At 32.7% G+C, this 27,797-nt stretch overlaps 1 protein-coding gene and 1 long non-coding RNA gene across 5 annotated transcripts in view; one reads left to right on the forward strand and one right to left on the reverse strand.

Moving 5' to 3' along the window:
* CCDC171 (coiled-coil domain containing 171) overlaps positions 1–27,797 on the reverse strand; it is a 422,806-nt gene that overhangs the window by 100,696 nt on the left and 294,313 nt on the right. For all 4 annotated transcript variants that reach the window (XM_031014903.3, XM_031014902.3, XM_055350793.2 and 1 more), the window contains exons 22-23: positions 22,638–22,783; positions 20,537–20,591 (exon numbers count right to left, since the gene is read on the reverse strand). In XM_031014903.3, the coding sequence (XP_030870763.3) occupies positions 20,537–20,591; positions 22,638–22,783 (201 nt within the window). The remainder of the gene's footprint in view (positions 1–20,536; positions 20,592–22,637; positions 22,784–27,797) is intronic.
* Positions 1,189–22,786, forward strand: LOC134756864 (uncharacterized). The gene is made up of 2 exons (XR_010130195.1): positions 1,189–1,301; positions 22,611–22,786. It is a non-coding gene; the product is annotated as an uncharacterized lncRNA (long non-coding RNA).

Below are 27,797 nucleotides of genomic sequence, written 5' to 3' on the forward strand. Positions count from 1 at the left end.
AAAAACACTACGCTTTCAGAGGCTCTTAGTAAGTATGATCAGATAAGAACACCGTTATAAACGCATGAATTCTACAATGTAGAAGAAAGAAAAAATAATAAAAAAATAATTAGACAGTTCCAAGACTCTGATATGTACCCAGTGATAGGAGGAAGCATCAAAGTGTGTCAATGCAATGAAAATGATATTCAGGGATAGGATGGTTATATCTAAATGGATACTTTCCTCCTTCTTTAACCTTTTCTTTAACTATCTAATTAATCAAATGGACAGACAGATAACAATACTACTTCTATTAGTAATAATACAATTAGTACCTCCAAAAGTACTTCATACTTTTCAAAGTTCAGTTGGCCCTCCATATTTGTGGGTTCCATATCCATGGATTCAACCATGAACTGAAAGTATATATTTTAAGCTGCATCTGTCCTGAACATGTACAAACTTTTTCTCCTTTTCATTATTCCCCAAACAATACAGTATAATTTAGATAGCACTTACATTGTATTAGGTACTATAAATAAATCTAGAAGCGATTTAAAGTGTACAGAAGGATGTGCATAGATTATATGCAAATACTACACCATTTTATATCAGGAACTTCAATATCGTGGATTTTGGTATCCACAGAAGGTTTGGGAACCAATCCCCAAGGAAACCAAGGGACAACCGTACTCTCCATACTACATACTACATCACTTGATTCTGTTACCCACCTTGTGAAATAGTTATTGCCATCTCTAATATGAGGATACTAAGTCTAGTGCTCTTAGCGCCAAACAATAATGCATTTTAATATCTATATATGAACAATTAACAGTTGAAGAAATTACTTAAGATTTTGGTACTTCCATTTCCCTATTTTTTTTCTTTATATCTATTGTCTGGCAATCTTAGCAACAATGTTTGTTTCATAAAAGTGGTTTTGTGATAATCAATGAATATTAAACATCTTTATTTTCCTCAATAGTTTCCTTGCACCTGTGGGCATTCTCATTCATTCATATCCTCTCTCTCTCTCTCTCTCTCTCTCTCTCACACACACACACACACACACACGTGTACACACATGAACACAATTATTACACTAAGAAACAAGTTACCTGTGTAGCAATCATCCTTATAGAATGATCACAATGTCATAATGGAGGATCCCCAAACCACAATGTCCCAGGATATAAGCAACAGTTCCAGCTGCGCTCCACACCTACTGGAAAGAGACCTTGACACTCTCTCAGCAGAAGCAGGCATTCCATTGGCACTGCAGCAAGCATAGAAACTCATAATTTGAAAAGTGGAAGGTAAGCAACTAGCCCTCTTTTGCTGGCAGGTTATTTAACTTAATCTACAACTCTGGAGCAAAGCCAGAACTCTCCCATGACTGCCAGCTGCTGTCACCAGAAAAGAGGGCAAAATCCACCACCACAACCACACCACACATTATAGTTACATCCCAATTACAGAAATAAAAAAACTGATCTCTTGAATCAAATTATCAATCTGGCTACATCCCAATTAAAGATCTAAAAAACTGACTATTCAAATCAAATTATCAAGCTGGAAAATAGGGTGATTTAATCATGGACATCTTATAAAGTCACTAGATAATATGATAAATCTGTAGCATAGGCTATATACTATAGAATGCACCTCACAGAGTGCTTTGACCTTGAGCTATTTAAACAAACAAACAAAAAAACCATACTTGAGAATAGAATTGATAACACTCATCCACACAGATATATTTTCATTCTGAAGATAAATTATTTTAAAGGATAAAGACAGATACATGCTGAAATTAGTTATTTAGATGTGTTTAAGCTAAAAACTGCTAAGCACATGTACATGATATTCTGTAGTGTCTTATCTTTAGTTTGTCAAGGTTTTAAAATCCCTCTTGAGCTGGAGTATCATTTTTAGCTTGGCTAGGTCAGAATGACACTGAACAATATGAATAATGACACACAAGACAGCTATATGGACAGAGTTGTCATCAGCAAGCCAGCTGTGTTAACACCTGTGTGTCCTGCACAGCTGATCTTCAGGAACCAAGATCAAGAAACTGAGAATAGAGTTCAAAGACCATAAGTAACATTTAGAGAGTCATTGACAAGCCACTAAAAATTGGGTTTTTTAGAGGCAGAGGATCATGTTTCAACTTTGAAAATACTGTCAGTTTCATAAATTAAAAATTATTCTTTGTACTCCTTATAAATGCACTGAAAACTAAAAATCAAAAATAACTATATATTATTATTTACTCTGGTTAATCACTGTTAATGTAAAATTATAAAACTATATTTAAAGATTTGGTTATACAGTGTCTTCATCTATCATATCCTGTTTGACACTATTCCATTCCACAATCCACTCTAAGAATAGAAGTAATCATCTTTCTATCTCATAGGAATCAAACTAGTCATTATATTACCTGCAAATTCATTGTTAGCACACCTCTTTCCAAGAGATATTCTGACAATTGAATTTAGGCTTTCTCCTCTAGGTCTTGATTAGGCAAAGTGAAATACAGATCTTATTTTTAGTAATAAAATAAACAAAGCAGGTGACCATATCAGCAAAACTTCCATTAGAATCTAGAGATGGCTTATGTTATATTTAGAGACCATATGCTGGTAAAATTTGACTCATTCCACAAACATTCATTAAGTGCCTACTGGGTACCAGGCACAGTGATAGATGCCGAGAATATAAAAATTAAGGAGACAGAATTCCATCCCTCAAGGACTTCAAACTCTAGTAGCATAATTAATCTCTTGAAATGCATTTTCTAGCTTCCCATTTATCTATAATGTCTTGTTTCTCCTGTCAATTGCTATACTGCCTTCTTTCTTTGCCAGAGTATTATGTTAATCAATCTCAAACCTTTATCTTTAGCCCTGACTTTCCCTTGAGGTTCAGACTCACACATCCTGCTGATCATTCCACATTACCTTACATTCAGTATTTCCAAAACAAAACTCATCATTGTCTCCCTTCTCCCTACTTAATGAAAATAATTTAAGCAAAAACGCTGCTTTCTGTATTCCCAGCATCCTTTGCCCCATCAGGGGAATCATCCTCCCCTGCCTCTTTCTCATTATCATATGCCACTTTGCTGAATAAGTTTCACATCCTTCCTTCTGACACCACCTACCATCACTCTTCTGGTTCAACCCTTCTCAGCCCCCATCTAGCCTAATGCTACAGCTTCCTAATAGAGCTGTCTATTCAGACTTGTGGCTCTTAAAACCACTTTTATTACTCACTATATCCAGTTTGCAAAATGTGCTCTCTAGAGCTCAAATTTTATAAGAAAATCCAACCACATCAACCCCTAGCTTAAACCCTGGTTTGCTCCCCACTCCTTCCATTATATAATCCAAGGCTCTTAGCATGGCAAAAAAGTCCTTCCATGACCTAGCTACTACCTGCCTCATTGAGCTTTATCTCTTTTACTCTTTTTGCATTTAATATTGAACTTAGAATATTTAGTCGTTCATGCTTCCATGAACTTGTTGCTCATGCCACTTTCTTTGCTAGCATACTTTTCCCATCTTCCTCATATTTTGAGGCCCCACCCAGGCATTAGTTTTCTTCTAAGAAACTCCAGGCAATCCCTGAGTTTTCTAAGTATGCCACATATGAGAATAACTATCTATATAGAACTGTGATACACACACACACACACACGCACGCAGAGTTGAACTTTGAACAACATGTGGGTTAGGGATGCCAACCCCCACAGAGTTGAAAACCCATGTGTAACTTCTGACTCCCCCAAAACTTAACTACAGTCTACTATTGGAAGCCTTACTGATAACATAAACAGTTGATTAACACATATTTTGAGTTATGTGTATTATATACTATATTCTTATAATAAAGCTAGAAAAAAGAAAATGTTATTAAGAAAATCGTAAGGAAGAGAAAATATATTTACTATTCATTAAGTGGAAGTGGATCATCATAAAAGTCTTCATCCTCATAATCTTCATGTTGAATAGTCTGAGGAGGAGAAGGAAGAGGAGGGGTTGGTCTTGCTGTCTCATGGATGGCAGAGTTGGAAGAAGATCCACGTATAAGTGGACCCACACAATTCAAACCCATGTGTTCAAGGGTCAACTTTATATACATACATACACACACACACACACACAAATATGACAAATATACATACATATATATGTGTGTGTATATATATATGTATGTATGTATGTATATTTGTTTCCCCAGAGGCTACTACAGTTTCTGGAACATTATATGTACTAAAAATGTATACGTAGAATTTAATTATTATAAATGTTGTGTTTCATGATGGGTTCTAGGTTTTAAATAACTTTTCTGAAGAAGCAAATCCAAAAAGATGTCAGCAAAAACTCCTGTGACTTCCTAAATATTGTTCCAGTGTCATTTCAGTCCGATAAATTTAAAGGATTTATAGACGCAAGGTCTTATGGAGTTTTTACAATTTCTGGATTGTCATTTCCTGTTTTATCTTTTAGATGATTTACGAAAAAAGCATCTAACACTTCTCAGTGAATATTCTTTGGTACTTTTAAAGCCTGTATGTTATGGCCGTACATAGGGAACATTTCAGTTAATCTTTCCAAACTTGTAGGACTCATGCTATCTCAAAAGCCTCAAGAATGCAGCCATTCTACTCATTCAACAACAAACATGACTACAAAATTATTAGCTTCTTCTTCATATTTCAATTTTACCTAAGTTTTCCTACTTTTACTCTTAGCTGCAATAAACTGAGATATCTCTCTATTAGGCACTTGGTTAGTATCTAATAAATACTTATTTTTATCATATCTAATCCTAAACAATCCAGACATTATCCTACTCATCTAGGCATTATCCTATCCTGAAATTATTTTAATATAATTGTTGTACTTTCCCTTTACCCCACACAATAGAAATACTTAGGCACATTTGGAGAGGCTCTAATTAAACTATCGCAAGGACAAAAAACCAAACACCGCATGTTCTCACTCATAGGTGGGAACTGAACAATGAGAACACTTGGACACAAGAAGGGGAACATCACACACCGGGGCCTGTAGTAGGGTGGGGGGAGCGGGGAGGGATAGCATTAGGAGATACACCTAATGTAAATGACAAGTTAATGGGTGCAAAACACCAACATGGCACATGTATACATATGTAACAAACCTGCACATTGTGCACATGTACCCTAGAACTTAAAGTATAATAAAAAAAGAAATAATAATTCCTGTATTATCAGTAAAATTGAAAGCCTACTGGTAGAGCTATTAAAAAAAAAAAGCATATGCTTTTAGAGATTGATGTCGGCAAAAATGATAGACTAAGGAACTCCAAAAGCTAGTCGTTCCATAAAAGTAGCAAATAAACTGGCAAAAAAAGGTCAGAATTAGCTCTTCTCAGAACTCGAGAAGCTAACTGAAAGTTTACAGTAACCAGGTAAAAGCTTAACCAAGAAAAAAATCTGAATCTCAGTATTTAAGGAACTCTGTCAAAACAGTGGTTGACTACTAAGCCAACAGAGACTTCAGTGGCTATACATGACAAAGGATACAACTTTACAAAATGAGTTCAGAAAGACAGCCTTTACAAAATCAGTTCAGACTTTACACAATCAGTGACTAAATACAAAACAACAACTAGAGCAAGCAGCAACAACCCTGGAGATGGGGAGAATCTTATTTCCAGAGTTGTCAGATTATAATTTTCAAAATATCTACTTTTCAACAAAAAATTGTGTATGCCAGGAAAAAAGAAAGTGTAGCTCATTTCCAATAAAAACAGAAATGAACAGGAACTGTCCTTGAGGAAGTCTAAACATTGACCTTACCACATAAGTACTTTAAATCAATTATTTTAAATGTGCATATAAAGTTACAGAAAACTATGTACAAGGAACTAAAAGAAACCATGAGAACAATGTCTTCCAAAATAGAAAATGTAAATGAAAAGAAAAAGAAGCAAAATATAAATTTTGAAGTTGACACATTCAAAATTTGGTGGTGGGGTGGGGGTAGTTAGAAAAAAAAAAACGTGTCAACCAAGAATTCTATTTGTGACAAAAGTGTCCTTAAAAACGAAGGAGAATGATAGCAGCCAGATGGTGGAATAGGAAACCCTGGACTCTCCTTCCCCCATGGACACACTGATTCAATGGCACATATCAATTCCCTTTATGGAAATTCCAGAAAGTAGCTGAGAGGCTCCTGCAACCTGGGCAACAAGAAATCAGTCACATTGAAACCACTGGGAAAACTGAAGACACTCTCTAATCGTAATCCCCACTCCAAAGCACAGCATCGTTATTACCAGGAGGGAACTCTCAGCTCCCAACTTTTTATGAGAAGGGAAGGAATTGGACTGTGCGTACAATGTCCCACTCTTCAGAGTTCTACCTAAAGGATTGGCTTTTGTCTCACCTGTGTTTGAGTACTGACATGACCCAAGATACACTAGACCCACAGAGAAAAAAGGTGGTGGTTTGGACTAGAGCACAGATATTCATAACAGCTCTCCCCTGGCTTGGCACAGAAAGGACCAGTGAAAAAAAATCCCCAGCTCTCAGCCTCTACCTTGGGAGGAAAAGAATTGGGCCATACATACAACATTCCAACTTTTCCAAGTATTACCAGAGAGTAATATTTCTATCTTTTGTCTTGCCTGTCTCAAAGTACTGATGAGGCATAGCATACTCTAGAACCCTGGAGCCTTTAAGAAGAGGACAGTTTGGACTAACACAGAAGTTTGAGAGCCCCATAGAAGCTCTGGCCGAGTTTATTGGTGAAGGTCTTCTCTGGTACAAAGCCAATCCTTGAAGTGTGAGAGAGATGGTAGGTTCTTTTTTTTTTTTTTTCCTTAATGCATAGATACCAACACAAAGAGTCAAGGAAAATGAAAAAACAGAGAAACATAATCCAAAAAAGGAACAAGATAAAACTCTGGAAACCAATACTAATGAAATGGAGATATATTAATTATCTGAAAGAGAATTCAAAATACTGTCATAAAAATGATCGATAAGCTCAGAAAAATAATACATGAACAAAGTGAGAATTTCAGTAATAAGAAAACTTAAGAGGAACAAATATTAGGGCAGAAGAATATAATAACTCAACTAAAAATTCAAGAGAGGTTCAACAGCAGACTAAAACCAGCAGAAAAAAAAAACTGGTGAACTTGAAGATAGGCCATGTGAAATCATCCAGTCGGAGGAAGAAAATAATAATAGTAATAAAGAATAAAGACAGTTTAAGTCTTTATTCAAAAAAAGAGACTTTTTAAGTCTTTTTTATTTTTTTTTTAATTCAAAAAAAGAGAATTTTGAAAGAAGCAAGAAGAAAATGACTCATTACAAACAAGGGAATCCCTATTAAACTATCAATTGACTTTTTCAGCTCAAACTTTGCAAGCCAGAAGGGAGTAACATGACGTATTCAAAGAGATGAAAGGGAAAAAGAATGCTATCTAAGAACACTATACCTGGCAAAACTGCCCTTTAAAAATGAAGGAAACATAAAAACTTCCCTGACAAAAGCTGAGGAAGTTCATCACTAACAGACTTGCCTTACAAGGAGCGCTAAAGGCAGTTCTTCAAGTAGAAATAATAGAATGCTGTACAGCAACATGATACCATAAGAAAGTATAGAACACAAAGGCAAATATACAGATATACAGAATGCTTTATTACTCTAATGGTGGTGGGTAAATTACTTTTATTTCTAATGTAAAAGTTAAAACACAAAAGTATTAAAAACAACTATAAGTAAAAAATATGTGAATGAATACACCATATAGTAAATTGTGACATCAATAACAAAACGTGAAGGGAGGAGGAGTAAAACTGTAGAGTTTTTGCATGTGATTAAAGTTAAGTTGTTATCAACTTAAACTGTCATAACCATATTTTATATAAGCCCCAGGGTAACTGGAAACAAAATACCCATATAAGTTACACAAAAGTAAAAAAGAAATTAATAAAAGCTTATCAATACAAAAAAAATCAATGAAACACAAAGGATGAGAGCAAGGGAGAAAAATGAACTAAGAACTGTGCACTAAGGAACTCCAAAAAGCTCTGGAACTCCAAAAACAAATGAACTATATAAGACAAACAGAAAATGATGAACAAAATGGCAATGATAAATAATTTCCTATCAGTAATTACTTCAAATGTAAATAGGTTTAACTTCCGATAAATAAATAGATATAACTTCCAATAAAGAGACACAGAGTGGCTGAATGGATTTAAAAAAAAAAGATCCAACTATACACTGTCTATGACAAACTCATTTTAGATTTAAGGATGTGCATAGACTGAAAGTAAAGTGTTGGAAATAGATATTCCACTAGTTACCATTTGGTAACCAAAAAAGAGTAGGAGTGGATATATTTATATCATACAAAATAGATTAGAAGCCAAAAACTGTCAGGAGAGACAAAGAATAACATTATCTAAAGATATAAGAGTGCAGTCTCCAGGAACATATAACAATTTTAACAATTATCGCATACACACACACACACACACACACCCCTAACAACAGAGCACCTAAATATATAAAACAAACATTGGCAGAACTGAAGGGAATATAGACAGCAACACAATAATAGTAGGAGACTTCATTACCCCACTTCCAATAACGGGGAGAACAACCAGTCAGAAAAAGAAATAGCAAACACAAACAACACTACAGACCAAATGAACCTAATGAACATACGTAGACCGTTCCAGTATACAGCAGCAGAACACGCATTCTTCTCAAGTGTACACACATCATTTTCCAGGATATATCATATGTTAGGTGTCAAAACAAGTCTTAATAGATTTAAGAATATTAAAATCGTACCAAGTTTCTTTTCTGACTATAATGAAATGAAACCAGAAACAAAGTATAGAAGAAAAACTGGAAAATTCACAATATATAGAAATAAATTTTTGAACAACCAGCGGCATAAGAAAGAAATCATTAGGAAAGTTAGAAAATATCTTGAGACAAATTAAAATGAAAATGAAATACAACATATCAAAACTTAAGAGACTCAGTGAAAGCAGTAGTAAGGGGAAACATACAGCAGTAAACACCTACATTAAAAAAAAGAAAGATGTCACATAAACGATTTAATTTGGCACCTCAAGGAACGAGAAGAAGAACAAACTAAACCCAAAATTAGCAGAAGGAAGGAAATAATAAAGATTAGAACAGGAAAAGAATAAAGAACAGAAAAACACAATAGAGAAAATCAGTAAAACTAAGAGTTTATATTTTGAAAAGACGAAATTTACAAACCTTTAGTAAGACTAAGCAAAAAAGATAAAACTAAAAAAAAAAAACACACAAAAAGGAGAAATTATAACTGATACCACAGAAATAAAAAGAATCATGAGAGACTACTATGAACAATTATATGCAATATAGTAGATAATCTAGAAGAAACGGATAAATTCTAAGAAACATGCAACCTAACAAGACAGAATGATTTAAAAAAAAAAATAGAAAGTCTTGAACAGAGGCTGGGTGTGGTGGCTTATACCTATAATCCCAGCACTTCCATGGCCAAGGTGGGAGGAGTGCTTGAGGCCAGGAGTTCAAGACAGCCTAGGCAACATAGTGAGATGCTATCTCTTCAAAAAATAATAATAATTTAAAAATTAGCAGGATTTGGTGGCATATGCCTGTAGTCACAGCTACTTAGGAGACTGAGGTAGGAGGATCTCTTGAGCCCAGGGGTTTGAGGCTGCAGTGAGCTATGAGTATGCCACTGCACCACTCTAGGCTAGGCAACAGAGCAAGACACTGTCTCAAAAAAACAAAACAAAACAAAACAAAACAAAAAAGGAAGATTTGGGGGGGTGGGGGCAGAGGGGGAAAGGAAGAAAGAGAGGAAGGGAGGGAGAGAAAATCTTGAACAATAGTAAGGAGATTGACTCAGTAATCAAAAATCTTCTGACAAAGAAAAGCCCAGGACCAGGTGGCTTTACTGATGAATTCTATAAAACAATTAAATAATTAATGTTAATGATTTTCAAACTCCTCCAAAAAATTTGAAAAGGAGGGAAAACTTCGAAATATATTTTATGAGACCAGCATCTTCCCGATACCAAAGCCAGACAAAGACATCACAAGAAAAAAAAGCTACAGGCCAATATCCCTGATGAATATAGATCTAAAAATCCTCAACAAAATATTAGCAACTGAATTCAAAAGCACAATTAAAGGATTAGGCGCCATTACAAAGTGGGATTTATCCCTGGGATGTAAGAATGGTTCAACATACAAAAATCAATTATGATACATAACATTAACAGAATGAAGGACAAAATTCACACAATCAATAGATGCATAAAAAGCATTTGATAAAATTGATAAAAATTCAATAGCCTTCCATGATAAAAATTCTCAACAAACTAGGAATAGAAGAAAATTACCTGAACACACCAAAGGCCATATATGTAGAGTTCACAGCTAATATCATACTCAATGATGAAAAACTTAAAGCTTTCCCTCTAAAATCATGAACAAGGTAAGGATGTCTGCTTTTACCACTTGTATTCAACATATCATTGAATGTCCTAGCAAGCGTGATTTGGCAAGAAAAATAAGTAATAGGCATCCAAACAGAAAAGGAAGAAGTAAAACTGTCCCTGATTACAGATGACGTGATCTTCTACACAGAAACCCCTTTAGAATATATGAGTATTCCTTACGTATGGAACATCCTAGTTCAGTATTAATTCAAATTAGATTGTTATGAATTAAGATGTTAATTGTAAACACCAAGGTAAACACTAAAAAAAATCACACTTATAACCACATCAAAAAGAATAAAATACTTACAAATTAACTACAGAGGTGAAAGACTTGTACACTAAAAAGTATAAAACATTGGCAAAAGAAATTAAAAATACAACAAATGAAAAAACATTCTGTGTTCATGAATTGGAAGACTTATTATTGTTAAAATGTTCATACTACCCAAAGTGATTTACAGATTCAATGTAATCCCTATCAGAATCCCCAGTGGCATTTTTGCAGAAATACAAAAAGCAATTCTAAACTTCATATGCAACCAGAAACTGCCTCAAATAGCCAAAAAGAGCTTGAAAAATCAGGGCCAAGCTGGAGGCCTCACACTTTCTGATTTCAAAATACATTACAAAGATGGCTGGATGCAGTGGCTCACGCCTGTAATCCCAGCACTTTGGGAGGCCAAGGACGTGGATCACCTGTGCTCAGGAGTTTGAGACCAGCCTGGCCAACATGGTGAAACCCTATCTCTACTAAAAATACAAAAAAATTAGCCAGCCATGGTGGTGTGTGCCTATAGTCCCAGCTACTCAGGAGGCTGAGGCGGGAGAATTGATTGAACCCAGGAGGGGAAGGCTACAGTGAGCCAAGATCATGCCACTGCACTCCAGCCTGGGCAAAAGAGTAAGACTCCCTCTCAAAAATAAAAACAAAAAATATATATACATATGCATACATATATACATATATATACACATATACATATATACACACATATGCATATATATACATATATATATCAAAACTATAGTAATTAAAACAGTATGGTATTGGCACAGAAACAGACATAGAGTTCTATGGAACAAAACAGAAAGCCCAGAAATAAATCCACACATATATGGTCAATTGATCCTTGACAAGAGTGCAAAGAAGACACAATGGGGAAAGGATAGTTTCCTTCAACAAAGAGTGTTGGGAAAACTGGATATCACTTGCTAAAGAATGAAACTGGGCCAGGCACGGTGGCTCATGCCTGTAATTCCAGCACTTTGTGAGGCCGAGGTGGGTGGATAACTTGAGGACAGGAGTTCAAGACCAGCCTGGCCAACATGGTGAAACTCCACCTCTATTAAAAATATAAAAATTAGCCAGTCATGGTGGTGTATTACAGTAGTTCCAGCTACTTAGGAGGTTGAGGAACGAGAATCACTTGAACCCAGGAGGCAGAGGTTGCAGTGAGCCGAGATCACACCACTGTACTCCAGCCTTAGCGACAGAGCAGAACTTTGTCTAAAAAAAAAAAAATGGAGCCTAACTTACACCACATTAAAAAAAAATCTATTTAAAATGGATTAAAGACTTAAACATAAGACTTACAACTATAAATTTCCTAGAACAAGACATAGAGGAGAAACTTCATGACATTAGTCTTTGCAATGATTTCATGGATATGACACTAAAAGCACAAGAAACAAAAATGAAAACAGACAAGTGAAACTACATCAAATGAAAAAGCTTCTGCCTAGCAAATAATAATAATAATAATAATCAACATAATGAAAAGGCAACCTGTGGGATAAGAGAAAATACTTGCAAACCACATAAGGGTTTTAATTTCTAAAATATAAGAGGTTAATTTCTAAACTCTATACAACTTAATAGCAAAAAGAAACTAATAACCTCATTTTAAAATGGGCTAAGAACTTGAATAGACATTTATCCAAAGAAGACATACAAATGGTCAAACAGGTATATGAAAACATCCTCAATGTCACTATCATCAAGGAAATAAAAATCAAAACCACAATGAGGTATCACCTCATACCTATTAGGATGACTATTACAAAAAATTTTTTTAAAAGACAAGGGTTGGCAAAGATGTGGAGAAACTGGAACCCATGCACACAACAGCAAAGGAATGTAAAGTGGTGCAGATGCTCTGGAAAAAAAGTATGGAGATTTCACAAAAAGTTAAAATTAGAACTACCACATATGATTCAGCAACCACTTCTGGGTATTTATCTAAAAGAATGGCAATAAGAATCTCTAAGAAATATATACACTCCCAAGTTCACTTCAGTACTATTTATAATAGCCAAGATCTAGAAACAACCTAAATGTCTATTGAGAGATAAATGGATACATAAAATATGGTATAAACATACAATAAAATATTACTCAGGTTTTCAAAGGAAGGAAATAATCAGCCTTTTAAAAGAAGGAAATCTTATGATATACAACAAAATGGATGAACCTTGAGGACATTATACTAAGTGAAATAAACCATTCACAGAACAAATACTACATAATTCCACTTATATGATGTATCTAAAATAGTCAAACTCATGGAAACAGAGAGTAGAATGGTGGTTACCAGGGGCTGGGGTTGGGGAGGGAGAAGTGGGGAGTTGTTAATAAATAGGTATAAAGCTTCAGTTATGCAAGATGGATAAGTTCTGAAAGTCTGCTTTATAACATTGTACCTGTGGTTAACAATATTGTATTGCATACGAAAAATCCATTAAGAGGCTAGATCTTAGATTAAGTGTTCTTACCACAATAAAATTAAAATTTTTTCTAACGAAGGAGAAATTAAGACATTCCAAGATAAACAGAAGCTAAGGGAGTTCACCACTAGATCTGCCCAACAAGAAATGCTAAAGGGAGTCCTGAAATGAAAGGATACTAGACAGTAACTCAAATTCACATGAAAAAATAAGGAACACCAGCAAAGGTAACTACGTAGGGAAATATAAAAGTCAGTATTAATGTATGTTTGGTTTGTAACTCCTCTTTTTCTTCTATAGATTTAAAAGACAACTATATAAAACAATCATTTAAACTATGTTGACAGGCACACAATATATAAGAATGTAATTTGTAACAACATGAAGAGAAAGGATGAAGCTATTTAAGAGCAAAATTTTTTAAACATAATTGGCACTACATTGGCATTAATTCAAACAAGATTGTTTTGAATTAAGATGTTAATTGTAATCACCAAGGGTAACACTAAGAAAACAACTAAAAATGTATAGTAAAACAAAAGAGAAGGGAATAAAAAATGGTATACTACCAAAGATCTATCTAATGCAGACAAGAAGGAATCGTAGAAGAACTGAGGAACAAAACAGATATAACACATGTAGAAAAAAATGGCAGGAGTCCTTCCTTATCACAATTATGTTAAATGTAAATTGATTTAAATATCCAATTGAAAGTCAGAAGTTAGCAAAATGAATGTTTTTCAAAACGTGATTCATTTTACACTGCCTATAACAGATTCATCTTAGATACAAAGACACAAACAGGTTAAAAGTGAAAAGACAGAAAAAGATAGCCCACGCAAACAGTAACCAAGAGAGTTGGAGCGCCTACACTAATATCAGACGAAAGACTTTAAAGTCAAAATTATTGCAAGAAACAAAGACACCATATAATGATAAAAGAGTCAATCCATCAAGAAGATATAACAATTTCCACATAATCTCAAAATATATGAAGCAAAACTGACCAAGTTGAAGAGGAAAAAGAGTTCAACAATAACATTTGGAGGCTTTGACATCATACTTTCACTAATGAATAGGACACCTAGACAAAAGACAATCAAGGATTTAGAAGACTTGAACACCATAAACCCACTAGACATAACAGACATATATAGAACACTCTACCTAACAAAAGAATACATATTCTTTTAAAATGCACATTTAACTTTCAGCAAGACAGACCATATTCTGGAGCATACAACAAACTTTAACAATTAAAAAGAATAGAAATCAAATGAAGTATTTAATCCATATAAAATTAAAGTATAACTCCATAGCAAAAATAAAGTGTGTAAAATTTCCAAATATTCAGAAATTATCAGCTCACTCTTAAATAATAAGTCAATGAAGAAATCATAGAAATTAGAAAATACTTTGAAACAGATGAACATAAAAAAATAATAAACCAAAACTTCTGGGATGCAGTATAAGCTGCATCAGACAGAAATCTATAGCTGTAAATGTCTACATTAAAAAAGAAGAAAGATCTCAAATCAACAACCTAACCTTCCAGCTTGAAGCAGTTAAGAGAGAGACAGAGAGCGCAAACTAAACCCAAAGCAAACAGAAGGGACAAATAATAATGTTTTAGAGCAGAGATAATACAAAATAGAGAACAGAAAAACAATGGAGCAAATCAAGGAAACCAAAAGTTGGACCCTTAAAAAGACAAATAATATTGGCATGCCTTACCTAGACTGACCAAGAGAAAAGTTACTAAATTACTAAAATCAGAAATAAAAATGGGGACATTACTACTAACCTTACAGAAATAAAAACAATTATAAGAAAATGAGCAATGGGATATCAACAAGTCACATAACTTAGATAAAATAGATGAATTCCTAGAAACACACAAACTACAAACACTGACTGAAAAAGAAACAGAAAATCTGAAATCTATAACGAGAAAAGAATGAATCAGTATCAAAAAACTTCCAGATAAGAAAAGTCCAGGCCCAGAAAGTTTCACTGATGAATTCCGCCAAATGTTTAAAGAATTAACACTAATCTCTCTCAAATTCTTGAAAAAAAATGAAGAGAAGGGAGCATTTCCTAACCTATTCTATGAGGTCAGTATTACTCTGATCCTAAAGCCTGACAAAGATATCACAAGAAAACTACAGACCAATATGTCCTATGAATTTAGATGCTATAACCCTCAAAAAAAAAAAACCTAGCAAACCAAACCCAGCAGCATATTCAAAAGATCATACACCATAACCAAGTGAGATTCATCCCAGGAACACAATGGTGTTCAACATACATAAATCATGTTAGGTAGTACAAAACATCAGTAGGATGAAGGAGGGGAGGCACAACATGATCATCTCAACTGATGCAGAAAAAGAAAAGCATTTGACAAAACTGAATTCCTTTTCATAAAAACATTCAAAAAACTAGGAAAGGAAGAGCATTTTCTCAAACTGATAAAGAGGATCTATGAAAAAACCCACAGCTAATATCATGCTTAATGGTGTAAGACCAAAAACTTTCCCCTTAAGATTAAGAAGAAAACAAACATGTCTGCTCTCAACATGTCTATTCAACACCATACTGGATGTTCTAGCCAGATAATTAGATAAGAAAAAGAAACTAAAGGCATCCAAATTAGAAAGAACTAAGTAAAACTATATTCATAGATAACATAATCTTACATGTAAAAAATCCTAAAGATATACATGCACACAAAAACTACTAGAGCTAATAAATTCAGCAGTTACAGGAGTAAAGATGAACATACAAAAAGATAAACATACAAAAATCAGTTGTACTTTTCTGCACACCAGCAATTAAGAATAAAAAATTAGACTTAAGAAAACAGTTCCATTTAAAATAGCATTGCAAATTATAAAATACTTAAGAATAAACTTAACCAAGAAGATGCCTAACTTATACACTGAAAACCACAAAACATCTTTTGAGAGAAATTAAAGAAGATCTAAATAAGTAGAAAGGCATTCTATGTTCATGAACTGCAAGACTTCATATTTGGTAAGATGACAATACTCCCCAAATTGATCTATAAATTCAACATAGCAGCTTTCAAAATTCCATTGCCTTCTTTTGCAGAAATGGACAAGCTGATCCCAAAATTCACATGGAATTTTATGAGAGAACTTGAATAGTCAAAACAACCTTGAGATCTAGAAATCTCACATTTCTCAATTTCAAAACTTAATAGAAAACATCGTCATCAAAACTTGTGGTACTGATATGAAGAGAGACATACAATTCAATGGAACAGAATTGAGAGTCCAGAAATAAACCAATACATCTATAGTCAACTGATTTTCAACAGGAGTATGAATGATTCAACATGATCATTCAATGGGAAAAGAACATCCTTTTCAACAAATGGTGCTGGAATAATTGGATTGCCATATAAAAAAATGAAGTTGGGCCTTTACATGATAGAATATATAAAATCAATTCTATATGGACTGAAGACCTAAATATGAGAGCTAAAACTATACAATTCTTAGAAGAAAACAGAGGGGAAAGCTTCACGACTTTGCATTTGGACATGGATTATTAGATATGAGGCCAAACACATAAGCAGCAGCAAGAAAAAAATTAGATTTCATCAAATTGCAAAACTTCTGTTCATCAAAGGACACTATTTAAATAGAAGGTAAAAAGACAACCTACAGGATGGGAGAAAATGTTTTCAAATCATATATATAATAAGATTCTAGTATCCAGAATATGCAAAGAACTCTTAAAACTCAACAACAAAAAGACAATCAACCCAATTTAAAAACGGGCAAAGGATGTGAAGAGACATTTCTCCAAAGAAGACAAACAAATAATCAATAATCACATGAAAACATGTTCAACATTGTTAGTCATTAGGAAAATACAAGTCAAAACCATAGTGACATACTACATAGTAGTCACTAGGATGGCCATTAACAAAAATTGAAACTAACAAGTGTGAGCAAGGATGTGGAAAAATAAGAATGCTTATCCATAATGGTGGAGATTTAAAATGGTGCAGCAACTGTGGAAAAGAGTTGTGGTTCCTCAAAAAGTTATCATGGTATTATTATTTGATCCAGCAGTTCCACTCCTAGCTACATACCCAAGAGAAGTGAAAACAGACCTTCAAACAAAAATTTTTACACAAAATTTCACAGCAGCATTCACTATTCATAATAACCAAGAAGTGGAAACAACCCAGTGTCTATCAGCTGATGAATGTATAAACAAAATGTGGTATAACTATACAATGGCATATTATTCAGCCACAAAAGGGTATGACGTATCAATACACGCCACAAGATGAATGACCCTTGAATAAATTATGCTAAATGAAAGAAGCCAGACATCTAAAATCACATATTGTATTATTCCATTTACATTCAATGTCCAGAACAGGAAAATCCATGGAGACAGAAGGCAGGTCAGTGTTTGCCAGGATGTAGGGGAAAGGGATATAAGAAATAATTGCTTCTTGGGTACTGGGTTTCTTTCGCAGTGATGTAAATGTTCCGGAATTAGTTGTGATGGGTGCACATACGGAAAACCACTGAACTGTGCACTTTAAAATGGTTAAACTGGTGAGTTTTTTTCAAAAGAAGTTCAACAGTTTTGGATTTTCAAAAAAAATAAAAAGCAGCCAAAATTTCAACTCAAGAGAGAAGGGTGTGTTTTAAAAAATGCACCTCATGAAAAGTTATGATGATTTTGTTTCTTCTCATTCTTATTTTTCTTATCTCCAATAACTTGAAATTGCCCCCCCAAAAGAGTGTCTTTTAAAATTAACTTCTGACCTACGTTAAAAACTGGCATAAATAAAAATATATATCTAAATGAAATTAATAGAAAATTTACATTTCTTTGAAACAAAACTGTATGTTTTTAACTGAAATGACTGACCTTCCTTATTAAATAGTAGTTATCAGTCCCAAATGGAATTTTAAAAATAATATCTAATCAACTATTCTGTGTAATATAATTGTAGTATTTGAAAAGTTGAATGAAATATGTTGCTTAAAAACTAACAAGTATAAATAAAATGTAATTGTTTTTCCTAAAAACAAATATGTTCAGGTTAAGTTCCTTAACATCCAAGAAAAGAAATAACGTCTGCAGGAAGACAAGTTCTTTCTTCTATTTGATTATTGTGTCAGAAGTTAGTATTAAAATTCAACTCAGCGGGTAAGACTTAGTTTTATTCTAGAATGAATGGTACAAACCTTGAAAACACACGTGTTTATTAAAACAGTAAGAAATACAAATAGTGATACTATTTTACCGTGCACAGTAAACTTTGTTAAAGAGTTTGGATGTATCCATATCCATTTTTACCATCCCATGAAAGAGCCTGGACCCTTCTTCCATACTACTCTTTGTTTCATCAAAGACAGCAAAATGCCAATGGAAAGTCCAAGGTGGCCAGAAAAATAAACCTATTGAACTCTGGCACGAAGACAGGTGGGCCTGCATCTTCCTGAGACTTTCAGAGGACTCTCTGGGCCACCTCCTTATCACTCATTCATTCTCACTCATACCTCACAGAAAACAGAATTATCCCCAATTATCTTTCCTAAGTTTTCACTACAAGCTTGAAAAGTAATTCATAACTTTAAAACCACTATATTAATAGAATTTTCTAAAGACATAAATCAAAATAATTAACTACTAAATCTGAAGAGAGGAAAAGCCATAAAGCAAAAGCAAATCTACAATGGCTATAGACCAGATTTACAGACAGCTTTCTTTCCATATGACACAAAAATCAAAAGATGAACTACAACTGAAGAACTGTATGATTATAATCATCCTGTTGCAGTCAGTCTTTATTATATTTAAATGATATATTTTGCCATTTTCATAAGAAAAGAAGAAGGTACAACACTTACATTTCATATTGGTGATGGTTTTTCCCTGACGTTGAAGTTCATTCCCCAAGTTAGCTGCTATCTAACTTTTTTTTTCTCCAACTGGGATGATGAAAAACCAACTGGATTTCAAAGTCAACATTAACTATATAAAAGGGTATGCCATGTATATGACGTAATTGACTTTTCTATCCACCAAGTTCAAAAAAACATACCAAAGATGTCTCTTTCGCTGCAAATCTAAATTTCAGATTTGTGGCACATATGACTTTAATGTGACTATATTTAAACTATACTGACTAGCTAAACTTTTTTAAATGGGAAGGGGGAGAAATCATAATTTCAAAGAAGCTTAGGACATAGCACTCAGATTATTTTTTTTTTCAAAATACTTTTGTTGACATGAAATAATGCTGGTCACTGTCAAAATATAAAAGAATACAGGGTCCCATTGTTTTTAAAATGTTAAAATACATTAACTATTAGTTTGCTAATTTTATTTAATATGCCCTTCAAAAGGTTAGTTTTAGGGTATTTTAAGTGACTTATAAAATGATATTATATAAAAAATTGATTCACAAGGTTATTCTAAATGTGATTCATTCACAAATTCCATGTATCTTTAAAGTACTTAATGTTTGCATTTCTAATAATTTGCCTTTCAGACAGTAGCAGAAACACATAAACAATGTTTCTCTACTTTTGAATGATGAAATAATGAACACAGCTTTCAATGCAGAGTGGAGTGCTAACAAAATACATGGTCAATAAATATATTATGTTTTTACTAGTATCATAATATTTTTATTATGCTGTTCATCACTACAAATTAACACTCAGTTTATCATACAGGAGTAATCAAATTTGAAAACAATAGAATATATTAAATAATTAAATTTCTACTTCAAGAATATATTCTTACAAGAAAGAAAATTTCAATTTGAATAACATTACTACCTAGTCTATATATATGAGTATTACTAAATAAAATATATGTTTCTCTCTATACATATATATATATAGGACCGTTGGTTTAAGAGTGGTAAGAGGTTAGACACTGTGGTAAAACATTTTATCATTATGAGACATATAAGGATCTTAATGACCTCTGCTTTGTTCAGCAAAGACCGCAAATAATTCCTAGTGCAATTACACCAGTTTGGGGAAACCACTATTTTCATAGTTTTATAGATATATAAAGTGAATTCTGAAAAAAAAGCATGCAATATAGCACTATGTAATGGAAATTTCCAGTCATCTACAAAGCATCTTTTTGTTAATTTATTTTTTTAAGTTTCAAAATCAATGAAAGTACTTTGTGGCTAATAAAAATAATGACTAGGTGTCATGACACAAATTGAACAATATTAAAGAAAAATAACAGTACCTTGTGAAGCGTATTTTCTACTGCTCTCATGTGATTAGCAACACATTCTTTGTCTCTAGAAAAAATAAAAGATTAAGTGTTAGTAAAACTCAAACCTTACTACAACTGTTACACATTTTAGTATAAGTCACTGGTATTAAAAAATAAGGGTCTGATATCACTGTTCTCCTTTTATTTTTTTAATTTATTTTAACTTTTTAAATTTTGATTTTTTAATTCATTGTTCTCCTTTTAAAACTATAAAAACTAACCATATTCACTGATATATTTCCACATTTAACTAATATCTTAAATTTTGTTGCCTGTCCTAAATTAGGGTAGGGGAGAATAAAAAGGTAAAAAAGTGAAAAACAAAGAAAAAAATCACAATTACATTATTGATCATTTAAAATGTGCTGTAAATGGTAAAACTTTATTCTTTTATTTCTAATGAAAAAGATTTTAAAAATCTTAGTGATGGGGATATATAATAAATGACCATACTATGCAAAATAGTATTTTCCTTTCCACACAGTCTTTTTATGCTATAATAATTACACAGAAAACTCCTCTGTGACTTGTCTAGGAATATGCAAAGTTACTAGTTTCTCCTATCAGCCTAGTATATTGAATTTAGCCTTCATAATGAAATAAAAAGTTTGAATGAAAATACTGAAGATAAAAATCTAATTGTAAATTGAAATTTAAAACTGTAAATAATGTATTAGTCTCCAGACTTCAAATTAGCTTTCTTTAGATTTATAAAAACATGTGCCCATGGTCACAGATCATAGACATGTCAAAATACTGAATTAACAGCAATGTTTTGAAAATACAATTTGAATCTGGAGGTCTTATAAGCCTATTTTCATTCATCTCAGAATTTTCTCAGTGCTATAAGACTCACTGGAAATTACCTGGGCTAAGCCTCTCATTTGACATGATGAAACTGGGAGTGAACAATAACAACAAAAACTGATTTAGTCAAACTTATATTTTAAAAAATGACAAAAACATACACCTCAGATGGTGGTGCAATGTTACATAGCTTTACAATTTTCCAAAAAACTATCAGTGGTTATTCAAACATGCCAACATTTTGGTCTTGTGTCAATTCATGTTTTCATTATGTGTGAGCAATGTCACAAACCCTGTGGCAAAGCTTATGAATATCCTAAGATTGTGGATTCCTTGTTCAGTGATTTATATACATTCTGCAGTTTACAGACTATATTCATATCTGACGATATTTTATGTTTAAGAGTTTGTCTCAAAAAATATTTAACGTATATTTTTGCAAGTAAAGAAATTCAGAATTCTAAATTTAGAAAACACTGAGTTTATCAAAATTAGATGTTTCTTTACTCCTTGAAAATAGATTTTCTTTAAGCCATGCTGTTGTACAAAGAACTGTCTTTAAAGTATTCCATGAAATTTGATATGAGGAACAAATAAAAATGCCCAAGAGAACTGTTCAATGTGAACTTCATAACGTATGTCAACTTGATTACCTGGTTTAAAATAAAAAAGGAAAAACACTTTCATCACATTTACATAGTGGTCTACTCTGAAAACTGTATATTTTTCTACTTAAAATATTAGAATATAAAGCTATAAAAATTAAATGAGTTTTCCATGGTCAATATGTTTTATTGTATTTTTTAAATGCTATGATACACATGCTGATTGTATGCTAACATTTCTTTATGGAAATATTACTCGCAATATTAGTATATAATAATATATGCAGAACAAAATTTAGGAGACAGTGGAGCAGAAGAGAATAGGAATGTATAACAGAAGATACTATGCAAAACTTTTAGAGTCTTACATTTCACATTAATAAAACATAGTTTCTAACATGTAACACTACAACAGAGCCCAAAATGAGCATAATTAGAGGTTACATAGAAGCTTATACTTTTCTGAGGTTTCTCAATAAAATATACATTTAGTATGTTAAGAGTTTTTCTTTTTGAGGATATATCAGAGAATTTCAAAGAAAGACAGCTGTACTTTTGTTTTCTAACACTGTATTATCCAGGGCTAAAACCCGGAGCATGAAAGTAAGAATTGATCTTTTGTCTGTTTTAAGTGATCTCCCCAAGGTCCAAATGCTCACTTGGCTGCCATGCGGAGGGCACTCTCTGCATCATGGATGTTCTCCTCCAGTCGACGCTTGTCCTGCTCCAGCTGGGTAAGATGTCTATTGAGCTGACGCAGAGATTGATCTTTTCTTCTCAGCTCCATCTTTGCCTCGGAGAGACTCTGCAAGCAGACAGAAAACAGAGTTACTTGTCAGCCCTGATAATTAACTTCAATTTATGCCATAGGCTATTAAACAAAGAAGAATACAGACTGACTGAGAAGTAGACTTGGGTCATTACACATCAAAGTTTAACAAATTTTCTGCAAAAATTTTATATACTTACTAATTAGAAATGATAGAACTGATAAGGTTTGGGAAATTGTTACAAAATACAGTTCCATTTTATTTTTTCAAATACTGCAAGGCAAATAAATTGTATTCTTACTAAAAATAATCTGATTATAAAAATCTCAAGTTGTACTTTCTTCTAATGATGAAAAAATAAAGATTTCAGGGGAGAAAGCACATGAAATTTAGAGTCAATTTTATTCCAAATAGAACTAGAGTTAAGAACTATCATATGCCCAAACTATGCATGTGATTGAGAAAATGATAGACCAGGATATCTATAAGAAAATGGTAAACCCAAGATGAAAGAGTACCACTACTGTCTTTATAAATATATAGTTAGGTGGCTATAGACATTTCAGCAAACAAACAAATTGGACTCCAAAATAAAATCTACTTGCTTCCCAGTAAATAACTCTCATGTCAAGGATAGCAACACAAATAGGATCAACATGTTTTAACTAATAAAGTTATAAATAATACTTGCATTCAGAATTATTTGTGTTCTGTAAATATTTTCTTAGTCACAGAAGTACAAGATCTGTTGATTTATATTTGCTATATACTTTAATCTGAAATATTTACTTAACACAAAAATTTCAAGATGCAATTGTGCAACTTTATACTGAAGGCTTAGAATCAGAAGCTCACAATTGAGAGAAGTATTTTCTAGACCTCACTTAAAATTTTAGGATACAAAACAGTACAGGGATCAGAGGATCGCTTAGCACTAAAAATCTTCTTACTCCTTTGCCTAAAAAATTTCTAGAGTAAGCTTATCAAACAGTTTTTTATTAAATTTGTTGGATGGTGAGCTAAATAATTGAGTGCATACACATAATGTTTTCTTCTTGCTCAGTTTAGCCACACATTAACATCCACACTGTGCTTCAAATATCTAGTAAAGAATAAACAAAAATGTTATAATTTCATGTGTAAAACTCTTCTAACAGTATTCTTTTAGTGCATTCACAATGGGTAGTATAAAAAACAGAATAGTATAAAAAACTTAAGCTGCATACATGTTAAACCAATTAATTCCCTCTAAATGCTGGTGAATTGCAAGCCATCATCAGTCAAACCAGGTATTTTTAAATGCTGAAAGTTTTAAAATTCAGTCATTCACTTTTCAAATAGTCGAGTTACTGTCAAACAAATATAAATCAAAAAATTAAACAAACTATGACTACTTATGAGACATTGTATTTTGTTTGAAATCTCCACTATTAACAGATCTTCATAAACGTTCCACCGCAGAAATAGTCACTGATTCAAACCAACTTTAAAAAGATGGCAAAGAATAAATTTTTAAAACCATGCTAAACCTACTAATTTTCTGCCAATGCTAAGATAAAGACACTAAAGCATTATAAGATTTCTTTATTTAAAAAAGTAAAATCCTTTTGAGTTCCTTTTAAAGTCAGCATTTCTGACATCTTTCAAGCAACAAAAAAATCAATTTTTCAAATATGAAGATCAAACTAATGATCCAACACCAGTTATGGATAAAGCTTGAGTTCTTCCAACAAAAACAATACATTTGTGCCAGTCCATTCAAATTCTTCTGCTCAATAACTCTTATGACTAGAGGTGCATATTGGTGAGGGGACTATCCAGCATTCAGTATATTATCTCTAACCTTATCCAGACTGAAGCTTGCTGATCCAATCTCAGGGAATCCATGACTTTGAAATTATCATAAACCCACACTTGACTTTTCAACAATCCTATCATATACTTTCAAAGAAGATATACCTCATAACATTAGAATTTCTACTACATAGCTAAATCTTCTCATTTCCATTCTTTCATTTTCATGTCTCGGGCAACGACAGGAGTCATCAAACTCTTCTAAAGCTTATACTATTTCAGGGGCATAGAAAAGAAACAAAAAGTGGTATAAACAAAGTGATATAATTCATACTTCCTTGAGTATGAAAACAAAAATATAGTTTTTTTGGAAAAAAGATCATAGTTTTATAACTTATAGACATAGAATTCTCATTTGAAAAGAGGAGAATGACATCATAAAATACATCAGTGGGTCCTAAGATTGATGGGGATGTGTGTAAAACACCAAGACATAAACCGTGATTCAAGAATACGTCTTTTCCCTAATACTTAACCTTTTTTAAATAACAAAAACAGAATATTTAAAAATCCTAACGCTGAGCTTTAAAGAAAAATATATTTGTGTATATATATTTACATATATATACACATCACATATATATTTATAAATATATATCCATATATCACATATAATTTTAAATTCAGCTTTTCTTTTCTCCTGTTCAGATTGATCTAATTAAAACCCATGATAAACTTTATGGACTCTAATATTTCCAACTGAATGACAAACCAAGAGGGTGCGCCTCTAGGCAACAAGGCAACAATGATAAGCAGCAGGTTAGCCACTAATTTCTCAACCAGGGTAGATTGTGAAAGTGTGATGTTCTGATATCCAAGAAACTGTTCAGGAGAGAATAGGATAAATCAAGTTTAATAACTCTGCTCCTAATTGTTCCCCCAATGCTCAACTCTAATTACTTGGAGAACTCTCCTGACTGTCACCTGATATTAAGTTGTTGGAGGCTGAGCCTGGAACAGCGAGATAATCAATAAACATTTAGTGGGGAGAAGAATGAAGATCCTGTTAAGCAGTGGGAACCTGCAGCACCCAAAGCCCTTCTGCTCATGAGAAAACCTATGGGACAGCCATAGTGATTGCAAAGCAATAATCCAAAGCACTGTTTTTAGGCCTTGAGGCCTTTAAGCAACAGTACATTTGAGGAAAAAAGGTTAACACGGTCACCCTAATTACAGCCCACTTTCACATACTTCATATATAAGTGAAGACAAGCCAATTAGGTAGAAAGGAAGATAAGGGAAGTTTTATTTGTATACTAATTAAACCCCTGATGAAATTAAAGGAAAAACATACAGCTCTGTAATTGTGTCTGAGAAAGGTCACTTCAGGTTCAGTTATCAGAACAGCACAGCCTTGAGATATTTCACTTAATCCACAATACAGCCCTCATTTTGTACTCAGGTCTTAATATTTACCAAGAAAAAAAAATTCAAAGCCTGATACTGAATTTATCTTTAAACAGTGTTGTGAACAATTTTAGCTGTTAGAAAGTTAAGGCTAGATATGATAACAAGAGTCTTTTAAAGAGCAGAAAAAAATATTCTACCTACACAAGAACCAAAGTCACAATATTATTTATCAAAGATTTCCAGTTTTCATTTTAAATCCAAAATGTTTTAAAGCAAATTTTTACAATGGTATCCCAAAATGACTGTATTTCAAAAGCTATTATATAATATCTTTATGCATTTCTTTTTAGATAATGATGTCATTGCTTACCTTCATTTTCTCTGTTAAGGAAGAAAAAACCAATGCTTTCACTTAACTACTCCTATAAGAAAATACTTACATTTGATTGTTTCCAGAAATGATCACGGAAAGCTATTTACTATTAATGAAAGCTGGCAGGAAAAGTATGGATACAAAGGAAGTAGTGAAGTATAGGAAAAGCTTAGGAATAGAATACATGGTAAATGTGAATATTAAATGACCCACACATTTTTTCAATGTATTTTTTCTTATCCATAGTTCCTGAAGTTTCTATAACAAGCATGTATTACTAGTGAATAACAGCAAAAATTATTTTAAGTCATACATAATATTGTATTTCTAAAGCTTCAAATGTTTATTAAGGCTAATAATTTTAATTAATTATAAAATAAATTGAAATTCTATTATCTCACACCTATGAAAACATTTTGTGCAATGAAAATTTTTTTAAATAACAGCTTTATTGAGATGTAATCCACATACTAAACAATTCACTCTTTTAAGGTGTACAAGTCAGTATGTATTCACAGAGTTGTACAACTATCACCAATAGAGGTCTTTTTTGAAGTAAAATTATTTAGAAAAAAAACCTTATCAAAACAATGTGGCTATCTAAATAATATTATCTCTCAGTTTCAGCAAACTCTAGTTGAAAACTGCATAAGATATACAAAGTGTATCATTCTGTTTAGAAATGATTTTTGAAATAAAATATTTATGAATGAATTCCCTGAATTGGAATATTTAATTAATAAATGTGGTACAGTACAAACGTTAAAGTTATCTTAAAGGGTATGCATATCTCTTCAACTAATATTTCTGGATGCCAAGCGAATCACCCAACATGGTTCTTTCTCATAAGGGTACAGTATAGCAGTGCTTTAGACCATTAGGCCGCTAAGAAGACCAAGCCCCCAGGGGATATTGCTTTTATAGATTTTCTTTTGTCTAATGGGAAATATCTATGGATCTACATTCCTACACACTAAAAGCTAATGGCTTATTCAATTTGGTATAAAAAGTTAGTCATACAAAATGAAAGGCAAGACAACACAAGTGTTATAAGAACTAGGTTACATTTCCTTGCAGGGGGAAAAAATATAACATTTAAAGAAAAATAAATTTATTGCTGACTGACTGTTCCTTTAAACATCTCTAGATTGCAATAAATTTGGTTAAAAAGCTTAGTAAAATTAATGTTTGAAAAGGAAATACGGCTGTCTTCAGCCCTACTGTTATGTAACAACTAAAAAATTATATTAAGAATTAATTAAATACTTGCTAGGTGGATCAAACTGTACAGGTTGTCACAGAAACTATAAACATAAAATGATACAACAACCAAATTTACAATAGGGCTGGGTAAGCAAGTTAGGAATGAAACTAAAGAATAATATATTTTATAATAAAGCCAGAAAATCTGTAAGATAAACAATTAGATAATTTACAATAAAAATACAACAATAAAAGATGTTGGTATATAG

Source organism: Gorilla gorilla, chromosome 13 (assembly GCF_029281585.2).
Source record: "Gorilla gorilla gorilla isolate KB3781 chromosome 13, NHGRI_mGorGor1-v2.1_pri, whole genome shotgun sequence".
Classification (NCBI taxonomy): Eukaryota; Metazoa; Chordata; class Mammalia; order Primates; family Hominidae; genus Gorilla; species Gorilla gorilla.